Source organism: Sorex araneus, chromosome X (assembly GCF_027595985.1).
Source record: "Sorex araneus isolate mSorAra2 chromosome X, mSorAra2.pri, whole genome shotgun sequence".
Lineage (NCBI taxonomy): Eukaryota > Metazoa > Chordata > Mammalia > Eulipotyphla > Soricidae > Sorex > Sorex araneus.
The window spans coordinates 131,824,762-131,851,665 of record NC_073313.1 but is presented as its reverse complement, the minus strand read 5'-3'; the positions used below and the strand labels follow the sequence as shown (position 1 = coordinate 131,851,665).

At 34.7% G+C, this 26,904-nt stretch overlaps 1 protein-coding gene across 1 annotated transcript in view; it reads right to left on the bottom strand.

Moving 5' to 3' along the window:
* POF1B (POF1B actin binding protein) overlaps positions 1 to 26,904 on the bottom strand; it is a 108,569-nt gene that overhangs the window by 23,440 nt on the left and 58,225 nt on the right. Inside the window, exons 6-14 of the mRNA XM_055122301.1 lie at positions 23,218 to 23,348; positions 14,271 to 14,298; positions 11,793 to 11,867; positions 7,943 to 8,035; positions 6,594 to 6,707; positions 3,037 to 3,189; positions 2,634 to 2,753; positions 822 to 950; positions 55 to 137 (exon numbers count right to left, since the gene is read on the bottom strand). Coding sequence (XP_054978276.1) covers positions 55 to 137; positions 822 to 950; positions 2,634 to 2,753; positions 3,037 to 3,189; positions 6,594 to 6,707; positions 7,943 to 8,035; positions 11,793 to 11,867; positions 14,271 to 14,298; positions 23,218 to 23,348 — 926 coding nt within the window. The remainder of the gene's footprint in view (positions 1 to 54; positions 138 to 821; positions 951 to 2,633; positions 2,754 to 3,036; positions 3,190 to 6,593; positions 6,708 to 7,942; positions 8,036 to 11,792; positions 11,868 to 14,270; positions 14,299 to 23,217; positions 23,349 to 26,904) is intronic.

Sequence of the window (26,904 nt, the reverse complement as noted above, 5' to 3'; positions counted from 1 at the left end):
AATCTATTAAACATACTATAATTTGGACATTCAAGTGTTATGAAAATATATTACTTTTTAGTTGTAATAGTAGTCCTTCCACCACTGGAGTGTTGATTATGAGATGAATATATTTCTTGTCTCAATTTCGAGAGTTCCTTAAAGATAACAAGTTTTAGAAAAGATTAGAATCATGAGGGAAGTAGGTTTCATAATTTAACAATATTACTAATACATTGTTTTGCTCCCTTCCTTCCATTTTGTCCTTTATGTGAGAATTTTCTAATCCCACTTATTAAATACCACATATTTTTGCTTCGTGCTATGTAACAAATTACATTATATGCTTTTTCAGGAATCCACTGTCATAGAATTTTACATTTGCATTATTACATGAGATTATAACATGACAATAAATATGTCTTTCAAGATAATTATAGTCCTAGAAAAGCAGTATGGACACTATAAGTATTATTTTCTAAGATAAAGTTTATTATTAAATTTCATGAGAAGTTTTATTGTTCAAAATAGTAATACAATATTAGCCACAGAAAATAATGAGAAATACTCCCTTGACAAAGCTGTTAACCTAGTACAGATCTTACCATCTCACTGGAAGTTTCACTGCTAGTGAGACATATAATCAGTTTCTTAAAATGCACCTAGTGCTTGCTTCAATTTTTACTTTCATTTTAAATTATTTCTTCTGAAATATGAACATTTTACAAAACATGCTATTTCATGAGTGTAAATTTTGAAAAGATGCATTTTTCTGGATCAAGGGAAGTATTTATCTTACAGAACTAAGTTGTATTGCTCTTATGTATTCCTTCCTTCCTTACCTCTGACTGACGCTTTATAAGGGAATCCTTCTCTTCCAACAAGCTTGTCAGTTCATGAAGTTTGAATTGGAAGTCACTGCAACTTCCTTCTCTTCTTGAAATATCTTTTTGGTACTGATTCAACTGAGTCTATATATATATAAATGGAAATAATAATTATTATAATTCTCAATTATAACATGTAACTGATTTTAATAGTTTTTATAACATAAAGTTAAATGCCAGTTATTGAATGAAGAGTTAAATATCAATAGCTAAATCACTCATAATTTTATAATGTAAAATGGATTAAAGTGTTAATGAGTAATTTCTCAGTTTTTAAAATGCACCTTTACTATTTTGGTTTAGTTATTTCCTAAGAAAAAAGTCTTACAACACACTAATTAAAGATAAGAAAATGTGTGATTTGATTTTCTTTAAATGCTCATTAAGTAAAACTCAATAAGTAATATTGTATCATTATTTATATTTCACAAAATATTTCTCCAGCATGAACAAATTAAGGCTTCATATCAGCCCAATGAGATAAATATTATTTTCCTCACTTTATTTATTTATTTATTTGGGTTTGGATCACATCTGACAGAGCACAGGTCTTTCTTCTGGCTTTGTGCTAAGGGATCATTGTAGTGATGCTTCAGTGAACATTTGCAATGCTCGGGATCAAGCCAGGTTTTGCCTGGTGAAAGGTAAGTGCCTTAACCCCTATATTATCTCTCTGGAACTTGATTATAATTTATAAAACAGGTAAATGATATGCAGACACTATCACAGCACTGACAAGCAGCACAGTGGCTACAGGATAAATCAGTGGAAGAAAGGTGGTAGAAAATCAATAAATTTTAAGTAAATTATATGCTCTTCCTTTTGTTTTTTGGTAAACATTGTTTACTGTTATTTGGAGAGAAAAATATTTGTTAAATTTGGCCCAGCAAATATTTAAGTGTATTTTACTGCACATAAGATCCAATAAATTAAGGTTTTGTCAATTTTTGGGTTAATTATCGGTTAGTCAATATAACCTTGAATAACAACATATGGGAATGCATGCTTATTTATCCAAATAGCTGTATAATTTTAATACTAATTGTGAATACATAATTCAACACTGCATTGTGATTGAGAAAGTTCTTACTATGTACCATTCTTCAAAGTATCAGGGAAAGTTTTAGAATCAACTCTGGTTTTGCTGGAGAATCTAAAAGGTTTCTCTTGCCTTCATAGGCAGGCATTAGTAAACATAAAGAGTTCCTCTCACAACTAAAATTGAATAAAGTTGAAAATAAAACAGACATTAATATCTTTATGTTCTAAACTATAATATAATCTAGAATACACTATATTATGCTAAAGTAGAAAATAGCTTAGGAATATTCTACACACTGAAACAAATTTAAGCAAAAGCTTTATTGCATTTTAATAAAACTATGCCTTTAGGTGATTTTCCCTTGGACTTTATATTTGAAACCATTATTTTTCATTTAAAGTTTGTGTTGACATGATAACCTCTAAGTATCTGTATTGCAAACCATAATGCCCAAAAGGGGAGAGAGAGAGAGAGAGAGAGAGAGAGAGAGAGAGAGAGAAGGAAAGAAGGAAAGTGCCTGCCATAGAGACAGGCTGAGTGGCGGTCGGAGGGTGGCAGGAGGGAAACTGGGAACATTGGCGGTGGGGAATGTACACTGGTGGGGATGGGCTTTGGAACATCGCATGACTGAAACCTGATCATGAACAACCTTGTAACTTGTGTATCTCACAGCAAGTCAATAAAAAAAGCTTGTATCGATTGGTATATTTATATAATTAACATACCCTTAGCTTGCAGATCTCTCTCTCTTTCTCCATTCTTAAGCTTTTTACCATTTCCATGTAGTGGTTCCCAATGTCATCCATTTTAGCCTGCATCATTGGACCTGTGCATGTCTCAGAAATCTACATGAAACAAAATAATTTCTGTTCTTTAATTGTTATCAACAGAGATATCATATGACAAGACTTACTATTTTCTGAAAGCCACATGATTAAAAGGGGTGCTTTAGTAATTAGAGTAATTTTTATTAATTATACAATTCAAAGAGCAATGAGAGAAGACCTGAAATGGAACTGAGATGAGAAAGCAGTCCATAAACATAAGTAAATATCTCTGTAATCTTGCCAAGAATAGGCTAACAGTGATATAACTAGAGTGAAAACATTTAAAACAAAAATTTAATACCTGTATTCTAAGATTCTTATTCTCTTTTTCCAAATTACATTTACAGTATTCCAGTTCTTTTAGTCTGTATTCCATGTCTGACAATGTATGTCTAAGAGAGAGATTGTTTTCTTCCAACATCTGGCATTTCGAGGTCATATCTTGAAGTCCTTTCTATAAGGAAGAAAAATAAACTAGATAATTGGATTGTAGTTTTAGGGGAGAAAGGTTTTTCTAGTCGATTCATCCAGTGAAATAAAGCAATTATTTTTCAATGCAATATTTCTTTACCTTAAGCATTAAATTAAATTAGCTTAGCAAGATATTAGATCCTTACACATAGTCTTGCTAGCTATTCCAAGAGTGAAGTAATCAAGACTAATAATATTTTATTTAACAATTGCACAATCTAATTATTGTGACACTTTAACAATATTATCTTGTATTCTGTCAATTAATAGGCTTCAAAATGATTATGTGACAACTGGAAACTCGGCAAATTTTAGGACCATTCTTTGAGGAAATATTAGGAAGGAATAAGACTTCATTATTTCTTAAGAATCTTTCTGCTCACCTAAAACCTCTACCAATAAACTTCTAAAGACAATAGATTTGTATAAAGTAAAGTTACAGGCTATAAAATCAATACACAAAAGTCCATGGCTTTCCTATATGCAAATAATGAGAGAGAAGAAAGTGACATGAAAAAGCAATCCTATTCACAGTCGTGCCTCAGAAAATCAAGTACCTCTGAATCAGCTTAACTAAGGAGGTAAAGGACTTCTACAAAGAAAACTACAAAACAGTACTTCAAGAAGTAAAAGAGGACATGAGAAAATGGAAAGATATCCCCTGCTCATGGATTGGGAGAATTAACATTGTCAAAATGGCAATACTCCCCAAAGCATTGGACACATTCAATTTGATCCCTATAAGGATACCCACGACATTCTTCAAAGAAATGGAGCAAACACTCCTGCAATTCATATGGAACAATAAGCCCCCACGAATAGCTAAAGCAACTCTTGGGAAAAAGAAAATGGGAGGAATCACCCTCCCTAACCTTAATCTCTACTACAAAGCAGAAATAATTAAAACAGCATGATACTGGAACAAAGGCAGAGCCGCAGACCAATGGAACAGGGTTGAATATCCTGGCATACACCCTCAAATATATAACCATCTAATCTTTGATAAGGCAGCAAGAAATGTGAAGTGGAGCAAGGAAATCTTCTTCAACAAATGGTACTGGCAAAACTGGACAGCTACATGCAAAAAATGGGCTCAGATCTCAACCTAACACCATGTACAAAAGTCAGGTCAAAGTGGATTAAAGATTTCAACATTAGACCAGAATCCATAAGATACATGGAAGGAAAGGTTGGCAAAACCCTCCAGGACATTGAAGCTAAAGGTATTTTCAAACATGACACACCACTGGTCAAGCAAGTGAAAACAGAGACAAGCAAATTGAACTATCTTAAACTAAGAAGCTTCTGTACCTCAAAAGAAACAGTGACCAAAATACAAAGGCAGTCTACAGAATGGGAAAGGACATTCACCCAATACACATCTGATAAGGGGTTGATATCAAGGATTTGCAAGGCACTGGTTAAACTTCACAAGAAGAAAACATACAACCCCATCAGAAAATGAGGTGTGAAAATGAACAGAAATTTTCTCAAAGAAGAAATCCAAATGGATAAAAGACACATGAGAAAATGCTCTACATCACTAATCATCAGGGAGATGCAGATTAAAACAATAATGAGATATAATTTCACACCACAGAGACTGGCCCACATCCAAAAGAACAAAAGCAACTGGTGTTGGTGCGGATGTGGGTAGGACGGGACTCTCCTTCACTGTTGTTGAGAATGGCAAATGGTTCAGCCCCTTTCGAAAACAATATGGATGATTTTCAAAAAATTAGAAATTGAGCTCCCATTTAACCCAGTTATACCACTCCTGGGAATAAATGCCAGAAAGGCAAAAAGGTATAGTAGAAATGACATCTGCATTTGTATGTTCATTGCAGCACTGTTTACAATAGCCAAAATCTGGAAAAAACTGGAGTGCCCAAAAAGCAGATGACTGGTTAAAGAAACTTTAATATATCTACACAATGGAATACTGTGCAGTTGTTAGAAATGATGAAGTCATGAAATTTGCATATAAGTGGATCAACATGGAAAGTATGTTAAGTAAAATGAGTCAGAAAGAGAGAGACAGGGTGGGAGGGATACTGGGTTCATTGGTGGTGGAGAATGGACACTGGTGGAGGGACGGGCTCCCGAACACTGCATGAGGGAAAAACAAGCACGAAATATATGAATCTGTAAATGTACCCTCACTGTGACTCACTAAATTAAAAAAAATGCAAACATGAAAGTTAAAAAAAAGAAAGAGACAGACGTAGAAAGATTGCACTTATCGGGGCTGGAGCGATAGCACAGTGGGTAGGGCGTTTGCCTTGCACGCGGCCAACCCAAGTTCGATACCCAGCATCCCATATGGTCCCCTGAGCATCGCCAGGGGTAATTCCTGAGAGCAGAGCCAGGAGTAACCCCTGTGCATCATCGGGTGTGACCCAAAAAGAAAAAAAAAGATTGCACTTATCTGTGGAATATAAAGTAAGAGAATGGGAGACTAATGCCCAAGAGTAGTAGAGACAAGGACCAGGAGGTATGCCACTAAGCTTGGAAACTGGCCTCACATACTAGGAGTAAAGGCAGCAGAGATAGAGAAGGGAACACCAAATAGAGGATGTTGGGAGGACCCATTCAGGTTGAAAGATGCGTGCCAAAAGTAGACTATAGAACGAACATGAAGATCACTCAATACCTCTATTGCAAACTAAAACACCCAAAAGGAGAGAAAACAAAAGGGAATGCCCTGCTGAGGAGGCAGGGTGGGGTGGTGGAGTATGGGGTGGGGATGGTTGAAGGGATACTGGAATCAGGTGGAGGAGAATGGGCACTGGTGGAGGGATGGGTAAATGATCACTGTATGACTGAAATGCAAACATGAAAGTTCATAAGTTTGTAACTATAAAAAAAAAGAATCTTTCTGCTCAGATATCTGGAGTACATGTCAAGATTTTATTCATTTATTTTTATTGTACAAATGTTTTAATATCCAAAACAATATTTATCATTGATTAATTAATGATCACTGTCAATTAATGGATTCTGTGGTTAAATGAACACACCTTAAATTTATGCAATTCTTGCTAAGCAATAGATTTATTTTTAGCTTTCATAAATTTTTGTCTTCATTTTTCAGGAAATGAAAACTTCCTCTCTAGAAAAACCTAGAAATTACTATGAAGCATTTATTCTTGTTTGAAGTGGACTTCCAATATATGTAACTTTTATATAATATCCATAAAGTTATGCTTTGCTTTGAAAGCTTTCAGTCACAGGAGATACCCACAACCACTCAATTCTAATACGAAGACATTTTTCGATTACATTTTAATACTACTGACTTGTGTCTACATTGTGTAACCATAGTGTGTTAATAATTGCAAATATGAAAATATACCTATTTTATCATCACTAAAAGCATGAAATTACCTGTTGCTGGCGATTATTTGCTCTCACTGATGCCACGAGTTCTTCATACTCTTTTATTTGAGCTTCTTTGAATGTCAAGTCTTTTTCAAGTCTTATTTTGTCATTTTCCAGTGACTAGAAGAATTTATTTTTTAAGAATCAAAATTACAGAAACTTTCAATTGTCCCACAGTATAAAGACTTGTATACATTGGAAAGTTTACATAAGTTCTTTAAAATTTGCTGATGTTTAATAAGTCACTTCTTTAAGGTTGAGCATAAAATGGGATAGAAAAACATTAAACATTTGAAGCTGTCATTTAAGGAGACATTCTGATGGATTGACTAATTCTAAGGGCATTGAAGAAAAGCCTTCTGAAGCTGTCTGATGTTTTGCTCCAATATATAAAGATTTTTTGCTAATCTTAGCATGTGGAGAATTTCCAAATTAGAGCCTAAATATGTTCATCAGAAATTAGTAAGAACAGTAGCAAACTAAAGTTCCTAAGGAGTTATTCATTGCATACAAAGAATTCTGAATGTATGTAGCTGATAGCATCAAGGATGTCAATTAAAATAGAAAATTGAAATGATTAAATTCTCTAATAATTCAGAATGCTTGTTATTTTTAGAGAAAAGGAGGAAATTCCTGTTCAATCAGTGAAAATATTCTAATTTTCAAGGTTCAATGAACTTTAAACTTGGCTATAAGCATTAAATTACCTTACAGGTGGACTGGTGCCATAGCACAGTGGGTAGGGCATTTGCCTTGCATGTGACAGACCTGGGTTCGATTCCTCCATCCGTCTTTGAGAGCACGGCAAGCTACCAAGAGCATCCTGCCCACATGGCAGAGGCCTGACAAGCTACTCGTGGCATATCCGATATGCCAAAAACAGTAACAACAAGTCTCACAAGGGAGACGTTACTGGTGCCCGCTTGAGCAAAACCAATAAACAATGGGACAACAGGGCTATGACAGTGCAGTGCTACTGGTAAGGTAAACTAAAAAACACACAACTGAATATTCAAAATGCTTTCATTTTTATACTGGATAATTCTTTTATCCTCAACAAACCCTGATGATCTGTTTAAAGAAAATAATTATATCCAGTAAGCATAATATTGACTTATGTGTTTAATTTTTTAAAAGGTACACTAAGGTGGAATATGTGCGCTGGTGAAGGGATGGGTGTTTGAGCATTGTATAACTGAGACTTAAACCTGAAAGCTTTGTAACTTTCCACATGGTGAATCAATAAAAGAATTTAAAAAAATAAAAATAAAAGGTACACTAAATGATTTTATATCTAAGTCAGGAAACTAGTAACTAGCAAGGTCTTGGAAACAAAATTAATAAAAATATGTTACTGTCAAATCATCTTGAAGATGTCCAAGCTCCTCTCGTATATTGCTGAATGTAGACAGAACTAGCCGGAGTGACTTGTCAGACATGCTCCTCATCTGGAGGAAGAAAAAGTTTGATGAGTATTTTTTTACAGACATAAAAACTCAATACACGTAATAGTAAGTCTTATTTTTGTATTATTTTAAGCAAACTTATTGTATTATTTCTAATATTGCAATATTGGGCTGATAATTTAGGGTTTATTATCAATAACATACATAAACAATCCAAAGACTGTTTCATAAGACATCATAGCTACTTGAATAGAAGTGTCTATTATTTTTCTATGTTATATCATGTTTTCACAACAGAAATCTTTTGTGAATAATACAATTTACTTTTAATTTATTACAATTAGAAGAGAAGAGCATTCAACCTTCAAATAATATAGTGATACTAAGTGCATTGCACAATAAATTAAGTTCATCTGAGGTGAGAAAAATATAACACTCATTATGCTTAATTTTGAAGTAAATAAAATATGTCGGAATTTAGAGCAGAAGGAGGAAAACCTTTTCACTAGGTTTAACTATTTTCTTTTAAGAAAAATGACAATAACTTCCACTTCTAGAAAGTATTTTTCCCTCCCCCTCAGTATAACTAAAAAGCCACAGGTGCAATATATAAAACAAACTTAGAAGATGAACGCAATAGCATTTGAAAGGCAAAAGAGAATAAAATGTATTTAGGAATCACGCGACCTAAGAAACAACACAGATATGAGTTTATTTGTTAAAAAAAACTATTCACATAATCACAAACTAATGTAGGAGAAACACTTACCCTACACATACCAATATTTCTAGAGATCAAAAGGAAATGGCTAGAAAAGTTTGCTCAATTTGCTTGGAATCCAAGCAAGACAAGAACTTTTAGATGATGACTTTATTTTATCCAAATACCACAGGGAAAAAAATAATTACTATGGAGAACTGCGTGATGAATGTAGGTAAAGGAACAAACATTATAACCTCTAAGTATCTCTCTGTTGCAAACCATAATGTCCAAAGTAAAGAGAGAGAAGGAAAGTGCCTGCCATAGAGACAGACGGAGGGAGGCATAATGCAAGGTAAACTGGTGACACTGATGGTTGGAAATGTACACTGGTGAAGGTATGGGTGTTGGAACATTGTACTAATGAAACCTGATCATGAATAGCTTTGTAACTGTGTATCTCATGGTGTTTCAATAGAAAATTTTAAAAACATTAACAACAAAAAAAGAAAGTATAGTGGAGAGATGCAACTTTGTTCTTTGGGTAACACCAGGCTGTGTTCAGGGCTTACTCCTGGGTCTCTACTCAAGGATCACTCATGGTGGGGCTTGAAGGACCATATGGGGTGCTAAGGATCAAACCCAGGTTATCTGTGTTGAGAAAGAGATCAGAAGATAATAAACTATAGGACTTAAACGGGGGTCTGAGTCAAGTGCTGCACAATTCTAGAGGCTTCTTTTTATTTTATTTTTAATTTTAAGCTCCATTATTTACAATACTATTAGTATGGACTGGAACAATAGCACAGCGAGTAGGGCATTTGTCTTACACATGGCTTACCCAGGTTTGATTCCTCCTTCCCTCTCAGAGAGCCCAGCAAGCTACTGAGAATATCCAGCCCGCACGGCAGAGCCTGGCAAGCTACCCATGGCTATTCGATATGCCAAAAACAGTAATAAAAAGTCTCACAATAGAGACGTTACTGGTGCCCACTTGAGCAAAATCAATGATCAATGGGAAGACAGTGCTACAGTGCTACTATTATTATGGGTACAAAGTTCCAAACCACTCCATCCACCAGAGTGCCCATTTCCTCTAGACCTATCATAATGTAGATGAGATTTTACAATATGGAAATCATTTTTTTTTAAATTTTTTAAACTTTTTTTTTTTTGCTTTTTGGGTCACACCTGGCGATGCACAGGGGTTACTCCTGGCTCTGCACTCAGGAATTACTCCTGGTGGTGCTCAGGGGACCATATGGGATGCTGGGATTTGAACCCGGGTCGGCCGCGTACAAGGCAAACGCCCTACCTGCTGTGCTATCGCTCCAGCCCCTGGAAATCATTTTTTGTTCTGGATCATCATAACAAATATATCCCCATCCCAGGGAAAAATCTGAGAGTAACATCATCCACTCTTGGCAAATATTTGAGATATCTCAGAGCAGAGAAATAAGATAAAACCACCTTGCTTCTAACAGACCCACATGTCACTTATAGCAAGCTATTCCCTCATAAACAGTAGCCTGTGGATCTCCCAGAGCATATAGCAACTCATCTGCATGTTTTCTCCCTGACCTCAGCCAGCCAGTTTATGCATTACCCACCCCAAAGTGGAATACTATAGAGCTGTAATAGCAAACTCATATAATTTTCAGGAATATGGATGAAAGTAGAGGTTATCATGCTCAAAGAGTCAGCGAGTGGAAAGGGACAGAGATATAGAATAATTTCTCTCATATATGGGGCTTTGAGATACATGGCAAGGTAGCAACAAACATCCAAAGGCATTCTGTTACAATAGCCAGAATCTGGAAAAAAACCAAGTGTCCAAGAACAGATGACTGGTTAAAGAAACTTTGGTACACATACACAATGGAATACTATGCTGCTGTTAGAAAAGACGAAGTCATGAAATTAGCAAATAAGTGCATCAACATGGAGAGTATCCTGCTAAGTGAAATGAATCAGAGAGAGAGGGACAGACATAGAAGGACTGCACTCATTTGTGGAATATAAATTAACAGAATGAGAGATTAACACCCAAGAATAGTAGAGATAAGGACCAGAAGGAATCCTCTATGGCTTGAAAGGCTGCCTCACGTGGGGGGGGTGGGGGGAAGGCAGCTCAGATGGAGAAGGGACCACCAAGTAAAGGACGCTTGGAGGGCCCACTCGGGATGGGAGATGTGTGCTCAATGTAGGCTACAGACTGAACATGATGGCCACTTAATGCCTGAATTGAAAACCACAACACCCAAAGGAAGAGAGAGTAAAGGGGGATGCTCCTGCCACAGAGGTGGGATGGGGCAGGAGTGGTGAGAGGGATGCCTGGGAACATTGGTGGGGGAGAATGGGCACTGATGGAGGGATGGTTACTCGATCATTGTATGACTGAAACGTAAGCATAAAAGTTTGTAAGTCTGTAACTGTACCTCATGGTGATTCATTAAAAAATTTTAAAAGAAGGGAATGTTCTGCCACATAGGCGGAGGGTGGGGTGGGAGGCAGTGGATGGCCTGGGAGTGGTGGGAGGGATACTGGGACCATCGGTGGTGGAGAATGGGTACTGGTGGAGGGATGGGCACTCGATCATTGTATAACTGAAATGCAAGCACGCAAGTTTGTAAGTCTGTAACTGTACCATATGGTGTTTCACTAATAAAGGATTTATTAAAAAAAAGGAAAATTCTTTTTTTTTTTTTTTTTGCTTTTTGGGTCACACCTGGCAATGCACAGGGGTTAGCTCCTGGCTTTGCACTCAGGAGTTACTCCTGGCAGCGCTCAGGGGACCATATGGGATGCTGGGAATCGAACCCAGGTCGGCCACGTGCAAGGCAAATGCCCTACCCGCTGTGCTATTGCTCCAGCACCCCCCCAAAAAAAAAGGAAAATTCTTTTAGAATGCTTTCCTGAATACCATTCATTCAATACTAGTAATCTGATTAAGCCATAATACAACTTTTGTTTAATAAAAGTGTAATAAAATCACGTGAAACTTAATGCCTATTTGGAGCTTCCTGTTAATGAAAGAAAGTATTCGAGGCTAGATATTTATTAGTATTGATTTCATGCCCACTCCTAACCCCATCTCACCTGCAAAATATAGCGAATTTGCTGTCTTGTGAACTGTGACAACTCTTTAGGAATCAATGATTCAATGTCTTCTGACTGTATAAAAAGAGAGAATTATCAATTGAGTAGGTACACATTAATATTTTAAGTTTTATATTAATGGATTTAATTTTTTAATTAAAAGGTAATTTTAATAGTTGCTACAAAATTAATTTCTAGGTTTATTAGATCTTATTTTAAAAATGTTATACTACATACACCATAAAAATAATCAGAAATTTTAGACAAAACTTTGTGCAACCAAACAGATGTTAAATTTTATTTTAAAGAGCAATTTAAAAGCCAAAACGATAGTATCTTAAATATCATTAGTTATATGTCAGCCCATCTTTCAAAAACTAAAGTTTTGTTGAATTGTAAATATGACATTTTACTTAATTTTATATTTATTTATTTCACTGTGCCGCTCTGCTCATGCCATGTCTACCTTCCCTTCCATCCTGCTCGGATTAACCAAGAACCTGCTGAAACACTTCTCCAGTGCCACTTAACTCGTGTGCGAGTAAGCCATTGAGAGCGTCTAAAGAAGCCTTATAAAATGGGCCAGGGGGATTGCCCCATAGCTGGAAGCATGCTTCATGAGCGGAGGGGAGAAGGCAGATGGAATAGAGAAGGGATCACTAAGAAAATGATGGCTGGAGGAACCAGTTGGGATGGGAGATGCATTCCGAAAGTAGAAAATGGACCAAACATGATGACCTCTCAGTGTCTGTGTTGCAAGCTATAATGCCCAAAAGTAGAGAGAGAGTATGGGGAATATTGTCTGCCATAGAGCCAGGGGGAGGGTGGGAAAGGAGGGGGTAAACCCGGGATATTGGTGGTGGGGAATGTGCACTGGTGGAGGGATGGATGTTTGATCATTGTGAGATTGTAACCCAAACATGAAAGCTTGTAACTATCTCACAGTGATTCAATAAAATTTAAAAAAAAAATTAAAAAAGAAGCCTTATAAAATAAAAATTGCCTTGGAAGTTAAAGTCACTTGTCTTTCCATTGGATTTTTAAAAGTTGATTCGCAGTGAGATACACAGTTACAAAGTTGTTAATAATTGAGTTTTAGTCTACAATTTTCCAACACCTGTCCCTTCACAGCACATATTTCCCACTACCAGTGCCCCCAGTTTCCTTCCCATCCCCCACCCTCACCGCCTGCAGGTGAGGCAGGCACTTTTCTTCCCCCCTCCTCTCTCTAAAATATGACATTTTAGGAGCTGATATTTAAAATGAGAATCTGGGAAAATAAAACTAGTGGTATTTATAATTTCTATAGAACTTTGGTAACTTTTGAAATATAATATTGCTACAGCAACACGGAATAGCTTCAACTAATTTTAAGTGAGATGCTTAAGTCAGTACTTTTTGGGGGTGGATCTTTGGGCGACACTTGGTGGTACTCAGGGTGGGTCTTTGGGCGACACTTGGTGGTACTCAATTCCAGCTCTGAATTCTGGAATTACTCCTGGACATGCAACGGGGACTGTATAGGATGGCAGGGCACAAATCAGAGTTAGGTACGTGCAAGGCCAGCACCCTACCTGCTCTACTCTCTCCGGCCCCTGAGGTGCGTAGTTCTTAAAGAAAATTTCAGACTCACTAAACTATTTTAATAAATATAGTGCATAAATACATTGAAAATTGTTGTTAATACAAAAGAGGCGTCAGAGAGAAATAACAAGGGTAACGTCACTTGTCCTGCATATGACAGACAAGTTTGATCCTCAGCATTGCATATGATCCTTGGAATCCTCCAGCAGTGACCCCTGAGCACAGAGCCAGGATTAAGCTCTGAGCACTGCCCCCAACCCCTCAAAATAAAAGGTAACCCAAAAGAGCTATACTTTCATATTGCTCTGAGTTATTTCTTATTTGATGATATATTTTGTTAAGTGTTAATATAAAGATATGCATCTATAAAAGAACACTTAAAAATTTATTAAATTGCTTAAAACTTACTAAATTACTATATCTCATGGAACATGCAAGGTTTTTGAAAATATTGAAATAAATTTAATAGAAATATGTACACGGACACCAGCATTAGCGGTATTGCGAATCATAGTGACTCAATAACAAAGAGAGAACAAGTGAGAAGTTGCAGGACCTCTGGAAAAGTGTAAAATTAAATAAATTTATTGCTTATTTATTTTATATATAGTTCAGTTTTCCAAATCAGTGTATGTATATGGTTAATGAAAGTTTAAATTTTCTGAAAGCAGAAAATTTAAATAATAAAATGACATAAGTTTTTTGGTAAATGAATATTTATGTTGCAGTCATTAAAAGATACTCAATGATTATATCATTGTAAATACAAAGAGATCATTTCTATCACTACTCAGTTCTTTAAGTCTAATGAAGTTTCCAAGCTAAAATAATATTGAGTTCAAATATAATAATCTACTTGTCAACAAATTAATTTTCAATGGTTTTAGTTCTTACCTCATCTGTAGATTCAAAGTCCTGTTTACTGCATAAATGAAAAAAATATTATCAATGTTAGAATGCATGAATTTAAAATGTATATGTTGCCATACAAAAGTATATATTATATAAGAATGCTAGTATTCTAATTATTTTATCTTATTTTGATACATAGTAATAGAAACAATTTATAATCCAAATTTAAAACTAAAATGGTGTTTGACAAAAGTAAAGACCGTTAATTCATAAACAATATGCAAATGATAAAAGATAAATAATTAAAAAAACTAGTGGATTTTGTGTGTTCGTTAGCACCAGTTCACTTGTGGATAGATGTAGAAGCTCCCCATATGTATTAATAAACATTATCTGAGTTAATAATAGTTGTTTCCTATTTCCATTTTTATTATTCCTTGTATTTCTACCTTTAAGTGTCGATCATAAGTCTCTCTAAGGTGTTTTAAATTAATCATACCTCAATTTAATACAAATACATAAAAATAATAGATAATAAAATACAAATAATAATAATACAAAGCTCAGTAACACATTTAACATACTGTAAAGCATATGTATAAATGGTAATGATTAAAATATATTTGAATGTTTACATAGAATGAATGTCTTAAGAAACATGATTAAAAAATTTAGTCGCATTAGGATTTCCAGCATCAAAATTAGGGTTTGGATAGGAAACTTGGAAAATCCACAGTGAGAGCCACTTTAAGTAGGTGAATGGTACGAGAGGTGGTGGTTAAACTAATCTTATGCCTGTGCCCTTTAGGGAATAGTGAAAGCCAGGAAGAATGTAGTATTGTTGGGGCTAATAAAAAGGTCTTATTTTTGCCCACTTTCTCTCTTCAAAAATAGTGGATCTAAATTACATATCAGTGAACATATTTCTCAACCAAAAAGGTGCACACTTTATCAAGACAGAGTATTTCCAAGTAGACAATCTTAGAAATAAAGAATTGCCATATCATCATTACAACAGAAATTAGCTCTTATCTATGTTTTTGAAGTAAATGCTTATTGTATATGGAGGTAAATGGGCCAACCACTGAAAAAAATACTTCTGTATGATTTTAAACAATATGCAAGTAAATGGGGGAAAAGGGAACCGAGGAATTCATTTCTAAATGCATGAATTAAATCACCCGCATTTATATATATATATGTATGTATATATGTACATATATATGCAATATGTATCCATATATATGGTATTTCCTGTGTCATCAAAAAAATTATGGGGATTCCCTGACAAAAATGTGAAATATTTCTAAGCGTTACGGTGTGTTAAAGTTAGCATACATTGAAAGATGAAACTAGCTAAAAGCTATGAATCACAGAGCAACTTTAGTGATTTGAATTATTGCTATTAAAGGACTTCTGTGTTAATTCCAATTCTAATGCCAACTTAGCATAGAAGTTCATTGATACTTTTTGCCTACAAATTAGTGAGCAATACAAAGAAATCAGAAAGGAAAATTAATGGACAACAATACCAAAATTATTAAATTTAACTCTAATGGTTTCACAATAGAATTTTCTTTACCTCTGACCTTTCAGTCCATTTATTGCTGAATTACAATTTGCATAAAGAAAAATTGTGGCAAAAAAGAAATGAGAACAAGGGAATAGAAACTAAGAGCAGTAGAGTTGAAAGATCAGTGTAGATTACAACCCTGTTCAGCACTGCAGGAGGTGGCAATGTAAATTGAGCAAAAAAGAAACAGACATTGTTACTGCCATCTCATTCTACAGAGAAACAAAATCCCTTATAAATGAAAGAAAAGAAAAGGAAGAGAAAGAATTTGACAAACTTGGACATAAGTTTTTCCTTTAAGCATTACTACTTCCAGACAAGCATTCCAAGGAAACATTCTTATTTAGAATTATTAAATAAAATTAAGAATAATAATAATAATAAATAGAATGTTTACAGTTTATCCATTTACAAAAGACAAATTTGTAACAATATAATAAAAACTTTCTAAAAATTTACAAAAACTACAAAATAGAAGCTCATTATTTTGAATGAACAGTTAAACAAATGCACAATGAAAAGTTCTCTCCTTTCCTCACCACTCCCTACAAACAAACTCCACAACAGCTTTTTTGTACAAAATATTTGAGTCCATTTAACTTTAAAAACTAAATTACATACATAATTTAATATAAGAAGTGTACATTTTTTGCCTGCAAGTTATGTTTTATTTTTGGATGGGGGTGGTTAAGCCAGGCCCAGCTGTGCTCAGGGCTTACTCCTTGCTCTCCATTCATGAATCATATCTGCCAGGAATCAGGGAGTCATATAGGGTGCTGGGGATCGAACTTGGATCAGCTGCATGTAAGACAAGCACCTTACTTTCTTTTTTTAAAAATTTATTTATTTTTTAATTAGTGAGTCACATTTTCGTTCTTGTTTTTCCCTCATGCAATGTTCAAGAGCCCATCCCTCCACCAGTGTCCATTCTCCACCACCAATGAACCTAGTATCACTCCCACCACCCAATCCCATCCCCCCACCCCACCCCATCTCTGTGGCAGGGCATTCCAATTTGTTCTCTCTCTCTCTCCTTTTGGCTGTTGTGGTTTGCAATAGGGGCATTGAGTGGCCATCATGTTCAGTCTCTAGTCTACTTTCAGCGTGCATCTCCCTTCCTGCTCGGGATCTCCAATCACATTTTACTTGGTGTCCCCTTCTCTATCTGGGATGACTTTCCCCCAGCTTGTGAGGCCAACTTCCAAGCTATGGAGCCAACCTCCTGGTATTATATACTACTATTCTTGGGTATTAGTCTCCTACTCTGTTATTTTATATTACACAGAAGGCACCTTACTTTCAATATCTTATTTTAAGTTCCCTTGTGATCACTATTATCATATATCTGTCCATTTTAGATAGAATTTCTCTTATAATTAATATGATCAATTAACTTTATGTACATCATTAACTTTCCACATTTATGATTTTGGGTCTTGTAGAGGTTGACTATGAATAAAAAGCCTCTTCAAGATGCTCAAAATTTTCTTGGTGTCTGTTGATATCTTAACCAGCATGTATTGTCTGCTAATTTCTCAAAACTTTTTTTGTATGACTGCTACTTGGTCTGATATAAGGAAACCAACTCTGTAATTTTATTTTTTTCTCCTATTTATTGGCAGTATGATTGTTTTCCAATTTTTTACCTGAGCCCATGTTCACCATGAAAATTAACATTTTGTAAGCAGCTATGAGTTGAATTTTGTCTCCTAATCCATCCTGCCACTCTGTATTTTAATAGGAGAGTTCAGTTCATTGGGAATTAGGGACATAATTGATAGAAAGAAATTTTTCTCATTCTTCTGTGAGGATTTTGATTGTTTTTACTATTTGGCATTAGCTTTTTATAGGAGGCAGTTCAATATTGCTTTCAGAGATTTTTTTAGATGAAACAAGTGCCCTCAGCTGTATATTTTTTAATCTTAGAGTATTGTTATCATTCCCCTAAATATGATTAATAGCCTTCACAGTAGAAGATACTTGGTTATAGATCATTATCATTCAGTTATGTGAATGTATTGTTCCATTTTTTTATTACAGAGTTTCCTTTCAAAAATATACTATGTGACATATCTTAACCCTTAGCAGAGAGTCTTTTCATCTTTCTGGCCTCCTCTTCATTGATTGGGACTCCCCCTTGCTGTTCAGGAGGTCTGGAGTCTCTTCAGAGTGATTCTTGGGGGGCCGGAGCGATAGCATAGCGGGTAGAGCGTTTGCCTTGCACGCGGCCGACCCGGGTTCGATCCCCGGCATCCCTTATGGTCCCCCAAGCACTGCCAGGAGTAATTCCTGAGTGCAAAGCCAGGAGTAACCCCTGAGCATCTCTGGGTGTGACCCAAAAAGCAAAAAAAAAAAAAAAAGAGTGATTCTTTGATTCTTGGTCAACTGAACTAAGACTTCTATGTGAATATCTGAAGATTCTGTGCTGCCCTTTTGTGAAAAATATTTCCCCAGGCCCCTTACGGTTATTGAAAGCCTCCAGGGCCACTATTCAATGATTCTCAGGGAGCCTCCAGGTCTATTCCCAGTGGTTCTTTGGGGATCATGTGAGGTAGGTATCTAACTAGCCTTCACTGAATACAATATATACCTGTGTTTTAATTCCAGTACTATCTCTCCAGCCCCACTCTTACCTGTTTAAGTAACCTGTAGCTCCAATTCTTGCAAAATTTTATTTGATTTATAATTATGATATTGGCTCTATATTTATAATATTGTTTTAATTTTTAAAATTTCAATCACCATGATTTATAGTTCTACATTAATGAGTTCAACATTACAACAACACACTCACGCAAGAGACTATTCATTTTCCTGTAATTGTCTCAGAGTTTCCCTTCACTCACCTCCTTTACCCTTCCTTCCCTCTATACCCACACTCACTTCACTGCCTAGGTCAGCTTCGTTCTGTACAGGAGTTCTGAGATTCTATTGTAATTGGCCATTTGTTATCCCCTTACTATGCTTCTTTATATGCCACATATGAGGCAGATCATTATGCATCTGTCCCTGTACTTCTGGTTGACATGACTCAGAATGATACACATGTTCTATCCACATAACGGAAAATTCCATTACATATCTATACCATAGTGGTTTTGTTTTTTGTTTTTCATTCAGTCATCTGTTCTTAGACACTTGTGTTTTTCCATATTTTGAGTACTGTGAATACTGATGCAATGGACATAGGAGCACGGATGCCCTTTCTGAATGGAGGTTTTGGGTCCTTGGTTTAGATTTGCTGGGACATGTAAAATGCTAATCCTTAGCATTTCAAGGTATGTCCAGACTGTTTTACAAAAGAGTTAAACCAGTGGACATTCACACCAGCATAGAGGATTGTTGCCTTTTCTCCACATTCACACTGATACTGATTGTTTTTGATCTTTTTTAATGTGTGCCAGACTCATTGGTGTGAGGTGATCTCTTATTGTTTTTATTTGCATTTCCTTATGAGAGTGATGAAAGCTATATACCTATTACCATCTGTGTGTCTTCTCTAAAATAGCTTTGATTCATCTGCTGCTCCCATATTGATAGGGGTGGTTGATGTTTTATCCTTGTTAGTATTTGTTTTTTTTTATATATATTGGATATTGGTCCTTTATCTGAAGAGTAGTGGGAAAGTACTTTCTCTCAGACTGTGAGGTGTCTTTTCTTTCTGGTCATTTTTGGGGGATGCAAAAGCTTTTTAATTTCAAGTAGTCGAAATTTGCTTTGCTTCTGTTTGCTTTGTCAACATTGCCGAGTCCTTGAAGATGCTTCTAGATTCAATGTCATGAAGGGTTATGTCTATATTTCCCAGTATATGATTTATGAAATCAGGTATGATATTGAGGTTTCTAATTCATTTTGAATTATATTTTGTGTATGGGGATAGAAAAGGTTCTTATAAAATTTATTCTTGTCACTTAGATTACAATATATCTTTTTACTTCTGTTGGTATTATTTGTTATTCTTTTGACCCCCTTGATTCACGCACATTTCTCCCTCTTCAGACTGGGGAAGTTCTCGGGAATTATTTGTTCTACCAGCCATCCGTTCTTTCTGCATTTCTCTTTCTGTAATTTTTATAATGTTGAGATTTTTTCCTATTGATGTAAAATATATCACTTAGATACTCTTTTTAAAAAAGAAATCAATTTTCATTTCTTTTTAGTGGAGCAAGGTAGTTTTATTGAATGACACAATTCCTTTAAGCAAGAACACAGACTTCTTCAGAGTAAAAGGAGGCAAGCAAAAAAGATATAGAGCAAAACTTGTTCAAAAGAAAACACAAGCTTGAAGAGGAAGCCTAAAATCTATTTTCTATTAACTCTTCATTATTTATGATGTTATGTGCCTTGCCTTTGAGGTCACTGATTTGATTTTTAGTTTCTTCGACTCTGCTGCTGAGTTTTCCAACTGCATTCTTTATTAAGGTCCATTATTTTGGTTTGACTGATTTTTTAAAGTTTCCCCCTTCAATCTTTTGTCAATATATTTATTCTTTTTTCCAGTGATTTTAGTGTTCAGTAAACATAAAGAGGATTGTTACTCTAAAACCACTCTATGGAATTTTGAAATTTTCTGATTTTAAAATAAGCCTTTTCTGGATGCCCATCTATTGATGCTGGTGAATTCCTTCATTTGTTTTCATTATGTGTGGTTCTATGAGAGATAAAATGTATTTCTCAGAGTTCTAGAAGGCCTGCAGTGATCCAGTGTTTCTATTAATAAAATCCAGATTGTACCAATGTCTTGAAAGATTTATGGAAACCACAGATGCCTTGAAAGAATTGTTTGGGGCATGAGTAATAGTACAGCAGGTAGGGTGATTGCCTTGCACGTGGGCGACCCAGGTTCAATCCCTGGCATCCCATATGGTCCCCCAAGCACCGCCAGGAGTAATTCCTTAGTGCAGAGCCAGCAGTAACCCCTGAGCATATCTGGACGTGACCCCAAAAGCGAAAAAGCAAGCAAGCAAGCAAGCAAGAATTGCTTAAACATTTTAAAGATCAATTTTATGCCCATGACTCTGTTTTTTTCCCCCTGTACATGAATTACAGCAGGGTACAGTATTATTGTACCATTTTATTGTACAAAGGCTCTGTACCATTTGTGGTCAAAAATGCTCTATTACTGGTACAACATTAATGCATAGCTTTCCTGGCTTCTGGCACGGGGTTAACAACATTGTCTTATGAGATGACTGATATGACAGTGACTGGATATTTTGGTTACATGATATTTTCAATAACTTTTCTATAAGCTGGTCTTTGTAGATAATGGAGGATTAGCCTGATTTTATTTTTGAAATAAAAATGGAAACTACATTTAATAAAATGTAATAAAATAAATAAATACATTTAATAAAATAAAGCCAGCTGGATTTTATTAATAGAAACAGTGGATCACTGCGGGCCTTCTAGAACTCTGAGAAATGCATTTTATCTCTCATAGTACCACAAATATTGAGAACAAATGAAGGAATTCACCAGCATCAATAGATGGGCATCCAGAAAAGGTTTATTTTAAAATCAGAAAATTTCAAAATTCCATAGAGTGGTTTTAGAGTATTTTTTTTAAAAAAAATTATATATACTTGGGCCAGAGCGATAGCACAGTGGGTAGGGCGTTTGCCTTGCATGCAGCCGACCCGGGTTCGATCCCCAGCATCCCATATGGTCCCCCGAGCACTGCCAGGAGTAATTCCTGAGTGCAAAGCCAGGAGTAACCCCTGAGCATCGCTGGGAGTGACCCAAAAAGCAAAAAAAAATATATATATATATATATACATATTTATTTTTAAATGAATCACCGTGAGGTACAGCTACAGACTTAATTAATATATTTAGAATTCATTAATATTGATTAATATTTTTGATTACCACTTGGTTCAATTTGAAGGGGTGTATTTTATTAAAATTTTATTTATTTCTTCAAGATAAAATTTATTGGCATACAGTTATCCGTAGTAGTCTCTTATTTTCCTTTATATTTCTGTTATCTGTTGTGATTTCTTCTCTTAATTATTTATTGACTTGAATTTTATCTTATTCCTTTTTCATCTTATTCTGGTGTTTACTTATCTAACCTCTTCCTGTTTTTAAAAAATATAGGTCTTAGTTTCATTGATTTTTTTGTATCTCATTTATTTTTACTTTATTATTATTCATTCCTTTATTAAATTTTGCATTTATTTTATTGTTATTTTTCCAAATGATTTAGTTATATAGTTAAATATTTATTTATGATTTTTCTTGTGTCATAAAAAAGTGATAATATAAAATTCCTTCTTAATACAACTTTTGTGTTCCTTATAGTTCCTGATAACTATTTTGATTTTCTTTCATTTTAAAGTGCTTTTAATTTCTTGTTTGATTTCTTTGTTGACCCAGTGGCTGTTGAAAACCATCATGTTTAGAGAATATGCATTTGAAGTACTTTTAGTTTTCTTTCTGTGGATAATTTTTATTTTCATAATATGATCAGAAACAAAACTTTTGACAATTTGTAAATATCATACTTTTTTGTAGCATTCTCAATTCTGGAGTGTTAATAAAGGCATTTTATTTCTTTTAATGCATTTATATTTTGTATTTTTAATACTCTTGGAATTAAATTTTATACTTTGCAGATTTTGAAGGTGTTGATGTGATATTTTGATGACCTTTATGAAGTATATTATCTCTTAAATGGAGACATTTACTCAGACTTACTTGTGCTTCGTGTTTCTCCATTCAAAGTACTAGAGTTTTGCTGAGAATTCAAAACAGTTACTCATAATAAATCTATTAGAAATACTAGAGACACAGGGCTGGAAAAATAGCACAGAAGGTGAGGTGCGTGCCTGTATATGTGACACTTACATGTGCCTTATGTGTGACCCTGGTTCATTCTTAAAAACTGTATATCGTCCCCCCAGTACTGTCAGGAGTAAGTGATTATTTCTGAGTACAACCATGTGTGGCCTAAAGCACACTCCCCATATACTGCAATATAGAGGGACTGAGGATGGATCAGTGGAAAAAGCAGAAGTCTTGCAAGTGTGAAGCTGCAAGTTTGATCTCCCCACAAATGAAGTGGTTCCAGGAACTCTGCTGTTTGGTACTCTCAGTACCATAACAAAGTACGTGACCTCGTGACTGTATTTCAGCCAATTGTGTATGATTTGGGTTAAAAGTGGGATACCCAGTGAGCACATGCTAAAGAATATGATCACTGTGGAGCACATGTGCAAACATCTCTACCAAAAGAGTGTGATCGCCTCTGAGCAACACAAGTGAGTGTGTGTGCGACACACTTGTATGTGGATATATGTGAGCACCTTGTTCATTATAGCTACAACAGTAGTAAGAGGGCAGAGGGAAAGATAATTCAATAATATTATAAGATATTGATAGTGACATAAAACAATTATGTCTATACAATACCTTCCTCCAATTTTCTGCAAATGTTCTAATAAGCAGTGGTATAGGTCTGTATTTTTACGACTTAGATCAGCAAGCAACTCTCCAAAATATTTAGGGTCCAATTTTTCAGGGCCATCATCCTGAATTATCACCTGTAGAGAAATATTTATAAAAATTTTAAGTGTTTCTAATTCACAGATGAATTTATGGCAAACTTTTTAAAAACGGAATAAAAATAAAAAGTGAAATAACAATACAAGTTAATTACAAACTGCCACAATTTTTTTATTTGGGGTATATATATTTCAACATGAAAGGAATTTAAATGAATGGCCAAATCACCACAACATTTTGAATTTCATTTCACTTGTGTCTATATATAATAAAAGCAAACTTAGATAATTTACATAAATTTTTTGAATGCAGATGCTAAATAAAACAGCTGAATCAGTAGATCAACACTGAATTATTCATTATCACCATATGGCTTTCTTATTTTTTTCTGTAGAAAAACTAAATTATTCGAATTGTACTAACTATGGAATTACTTTTATTTGGAGTTGTATCTTCTCATGAAGGTCAGCTTGACTTAATATATTTTAAAGTTAAGTTTCTCAAGTCAATGATTTTCTGTGTTTCTTACTGGAGTCACTTCATAGTTTTATTTTGGATTAAATATTTAGTTAGTCTGACATGGGAAGTGTGCCAAGTAGAGATAATATATAGTTTTCAGAGACATTTGAAGTCCCAAAGACAAAATACTATAAGAAGCATCTAAATGAAGATTTGTTCTATTAGTTTCATATTTATGACATTAACCTTTTAATATTACTGAACACTTTTCCCCCATTCATCAAAAAATCATATCTGAGTTTTAATACTTGGGTTAGATTTCATATTATGCTTGGTATTGTATTTGAGACTACAGATGCCTTGCAAGCAAATTTAGCCTAACTTCATATATACATACATATACATATAATATTTGTAAAACTGAAATTTAACCACTGATATTTCCTTTTCAATCTATCATCTGAGGAGCAGACCCCTAAAAAGCTACGCAAGCTAAGGAAAGATTTCAAAGTAAATATGGGGTTTTATCATCATGTCTATGAAATATTAAGCCATTAATAAAACACATATAAGCAGAAGAACTGGGTGTAAAAAACAGTAGAGTATTATAATGGCTTTTAAGATATATTTAACACCTTCAAACATTTGAATGAAGAAACTGTATTATCACAATGTTCTATTATGCATGTGCCTCTTGAAGTTGCTCTCCTACTTAAGTAATATTTATCTCCTAAACATTGTAAAATTTCCAACATAAAGGAATGAGTTGGTAGATAAACTGGTATGGTTTACATAATCACATAGAATGTGTAAAAGTTATGTAAGTAGCAAATTGTGTATATCTACATAAAACTATTAAATTGATTTCATTTTCCTAGATACACAACTTTTTATTTTAAACTTTGTGCTCATATATTTCACTGTTTCAAACATTTTCTCTCATTTTTAATGTGTATCCGTATCTTGCCCATTCTTTGACTTTCATTTCTAAATACCACCACTATGAATTCTGAAAATATGTTATCAAACTAGGCCTTTGTCTTTAACTCCTTTGAGTTTTTCATATTATTTTACATATAAAAATCTCATTCTTGCTATCTTCTTCATACTTCAAATATAAATAAACATAAATTTAAATAAGCATATAAAGTGGTAGCAGCACACATGTCCAGCATAAATAGAATTCTGAATTTAATGCCTGGTACTGCTTTAACCCCTATGTATATGATGAGTATAATACTGGTGTTCTACAAGAACTTCTGTGCTGAACACCAAACTGTTAGGTCTGTAGATTTCCAGGCATGGTCCCAGACCACCAGCACTACTGATTGTTGCTCATATAGAAAAAATGTATGAGTAAATAGTGGATAATACTTTATGCTATCTTTCATCACATTTAGATTAACCTATAATTGCTTGGTAATAGCCGTTATGAGAGGTCATCTAGCTGATTATAAGTAACTCTAACTGTGATCTGATTCTGGAAAGAATTTTTTTCTTTTTCTAATTTATTTTTATTAAAGCACTATGATTTACAAAGTTAATAATAGCTCTAATTTAGACAATGTTCCAGCAACAATCCTTCTCCTTATGTTCCCTGGTACCCTACTATATTCCATTCCCACCCAGCCTGCCCTCTTGACAAGCACCTTTTATAGTTCAACTGTTGAGTTTATATCTCATAATTTCAGGTTTTGTTGACTTCATGGTTTGGATATTTATCTCTATCACTCCTTAACTCCACCGATGTACCTGAATCTCCTTGACCCCTGCCCCCATTGCTTCTCATCTGTCTCTTCTCTCCTCACACCCCCGAATTGTATTTATTTCCTTCTGCTCCCTATAGTGCGAGTTAGCAGCGATCTAGGAATCCCCACTCCTGCATTAAACAATTGTATTCTCTAATTCAGTTATTCTAACCACCGCATATAAGTGATAAATCCTATGTTTATACATTTTCTTCTGCCTTACTTCATTTAAAGTATCTTCTAGTTCCATGTTGTTACAAATTGTATGATTTCATCCTTCTTTACAGATGTGTATATTTCACTGTGTATATATATACCACATCTTCAGGATCCACTAATCTGTCCTAGGATATCTAGGTTGGTTTCAAATCTTAGCTACTATACTGAGTGCTGCAATGAATAATGGTGTGCATATGTCCTTTTGAATGAAAGTTTTTTTCTGTTCTGGGGATATTCATATACTCAAAATTGGAATTGCTGGGTCATATGGGAACTCAATTCTGACTTTACTGAGAATCCTCAATACTGTTTTCCATAGAGGTTGGAGAGGACAATATTCTTATTAGTAGTGGATGGGACGCTTTTTTCACCACATCCCTGCCAATGGATTGTTCCCATTATTTTTCATATGTGCCATTCTCAATGGTGTAATATGGTTTCTTATTATCTTGATTTGAATTTCCCTAATAACAAGTGACAATGAACATTTTCCATATGCCTGTTGGGCATCCATTGGTCTTTCTCAGGAAAGTATATATTCATTTCCTCTCTCCATTTTTATGAGGTATACTGATTGGTTTTTTTGTTGTTGTTGTTTTTGGTTGATCCTTGTGAGTACTTATATATCCTGGATATCAACTATCTATCTGATATGTTGAGTACAAATATTTTTCCCACTCAGCTGTCATTTAGTTTTAGCGCATGTTTCTTTTGCCAAAGAATTTTCTTACAAGGTTGTTTTTTAAAACAGCCAACCAACAATTGTTAAGTAAACCAAAAAGAGTATAACCTGTCTTTCATCAAGGCCATTGTGTTGATCACTAGCACATTCTTTCCAAATTAAGATGAGTAATTTAAACAATTAAACTGAATTTGTAGAGTTGGATATTGAAAGTTGAGTTTTTCCTGGATTTTTGGATATTGGCAGTAAACTCCCTCCCAATAAATGAAATAAAATTTTAAAACTCTTTATTAATATTTATAATGAATAGATCTGCTTTTACTGCTCATGCCCTATTACTCTTGTGGGGTATCTATATATTCACCAAGTTGGAAGATATATAAAATCACAAGATCAAATATTATTTGAAAAATCAAGATAACTCATTAAGAGAAAAAATCTATCATGTAAACATCATTCCATATAACCAAGAAATTTCATTGCTGT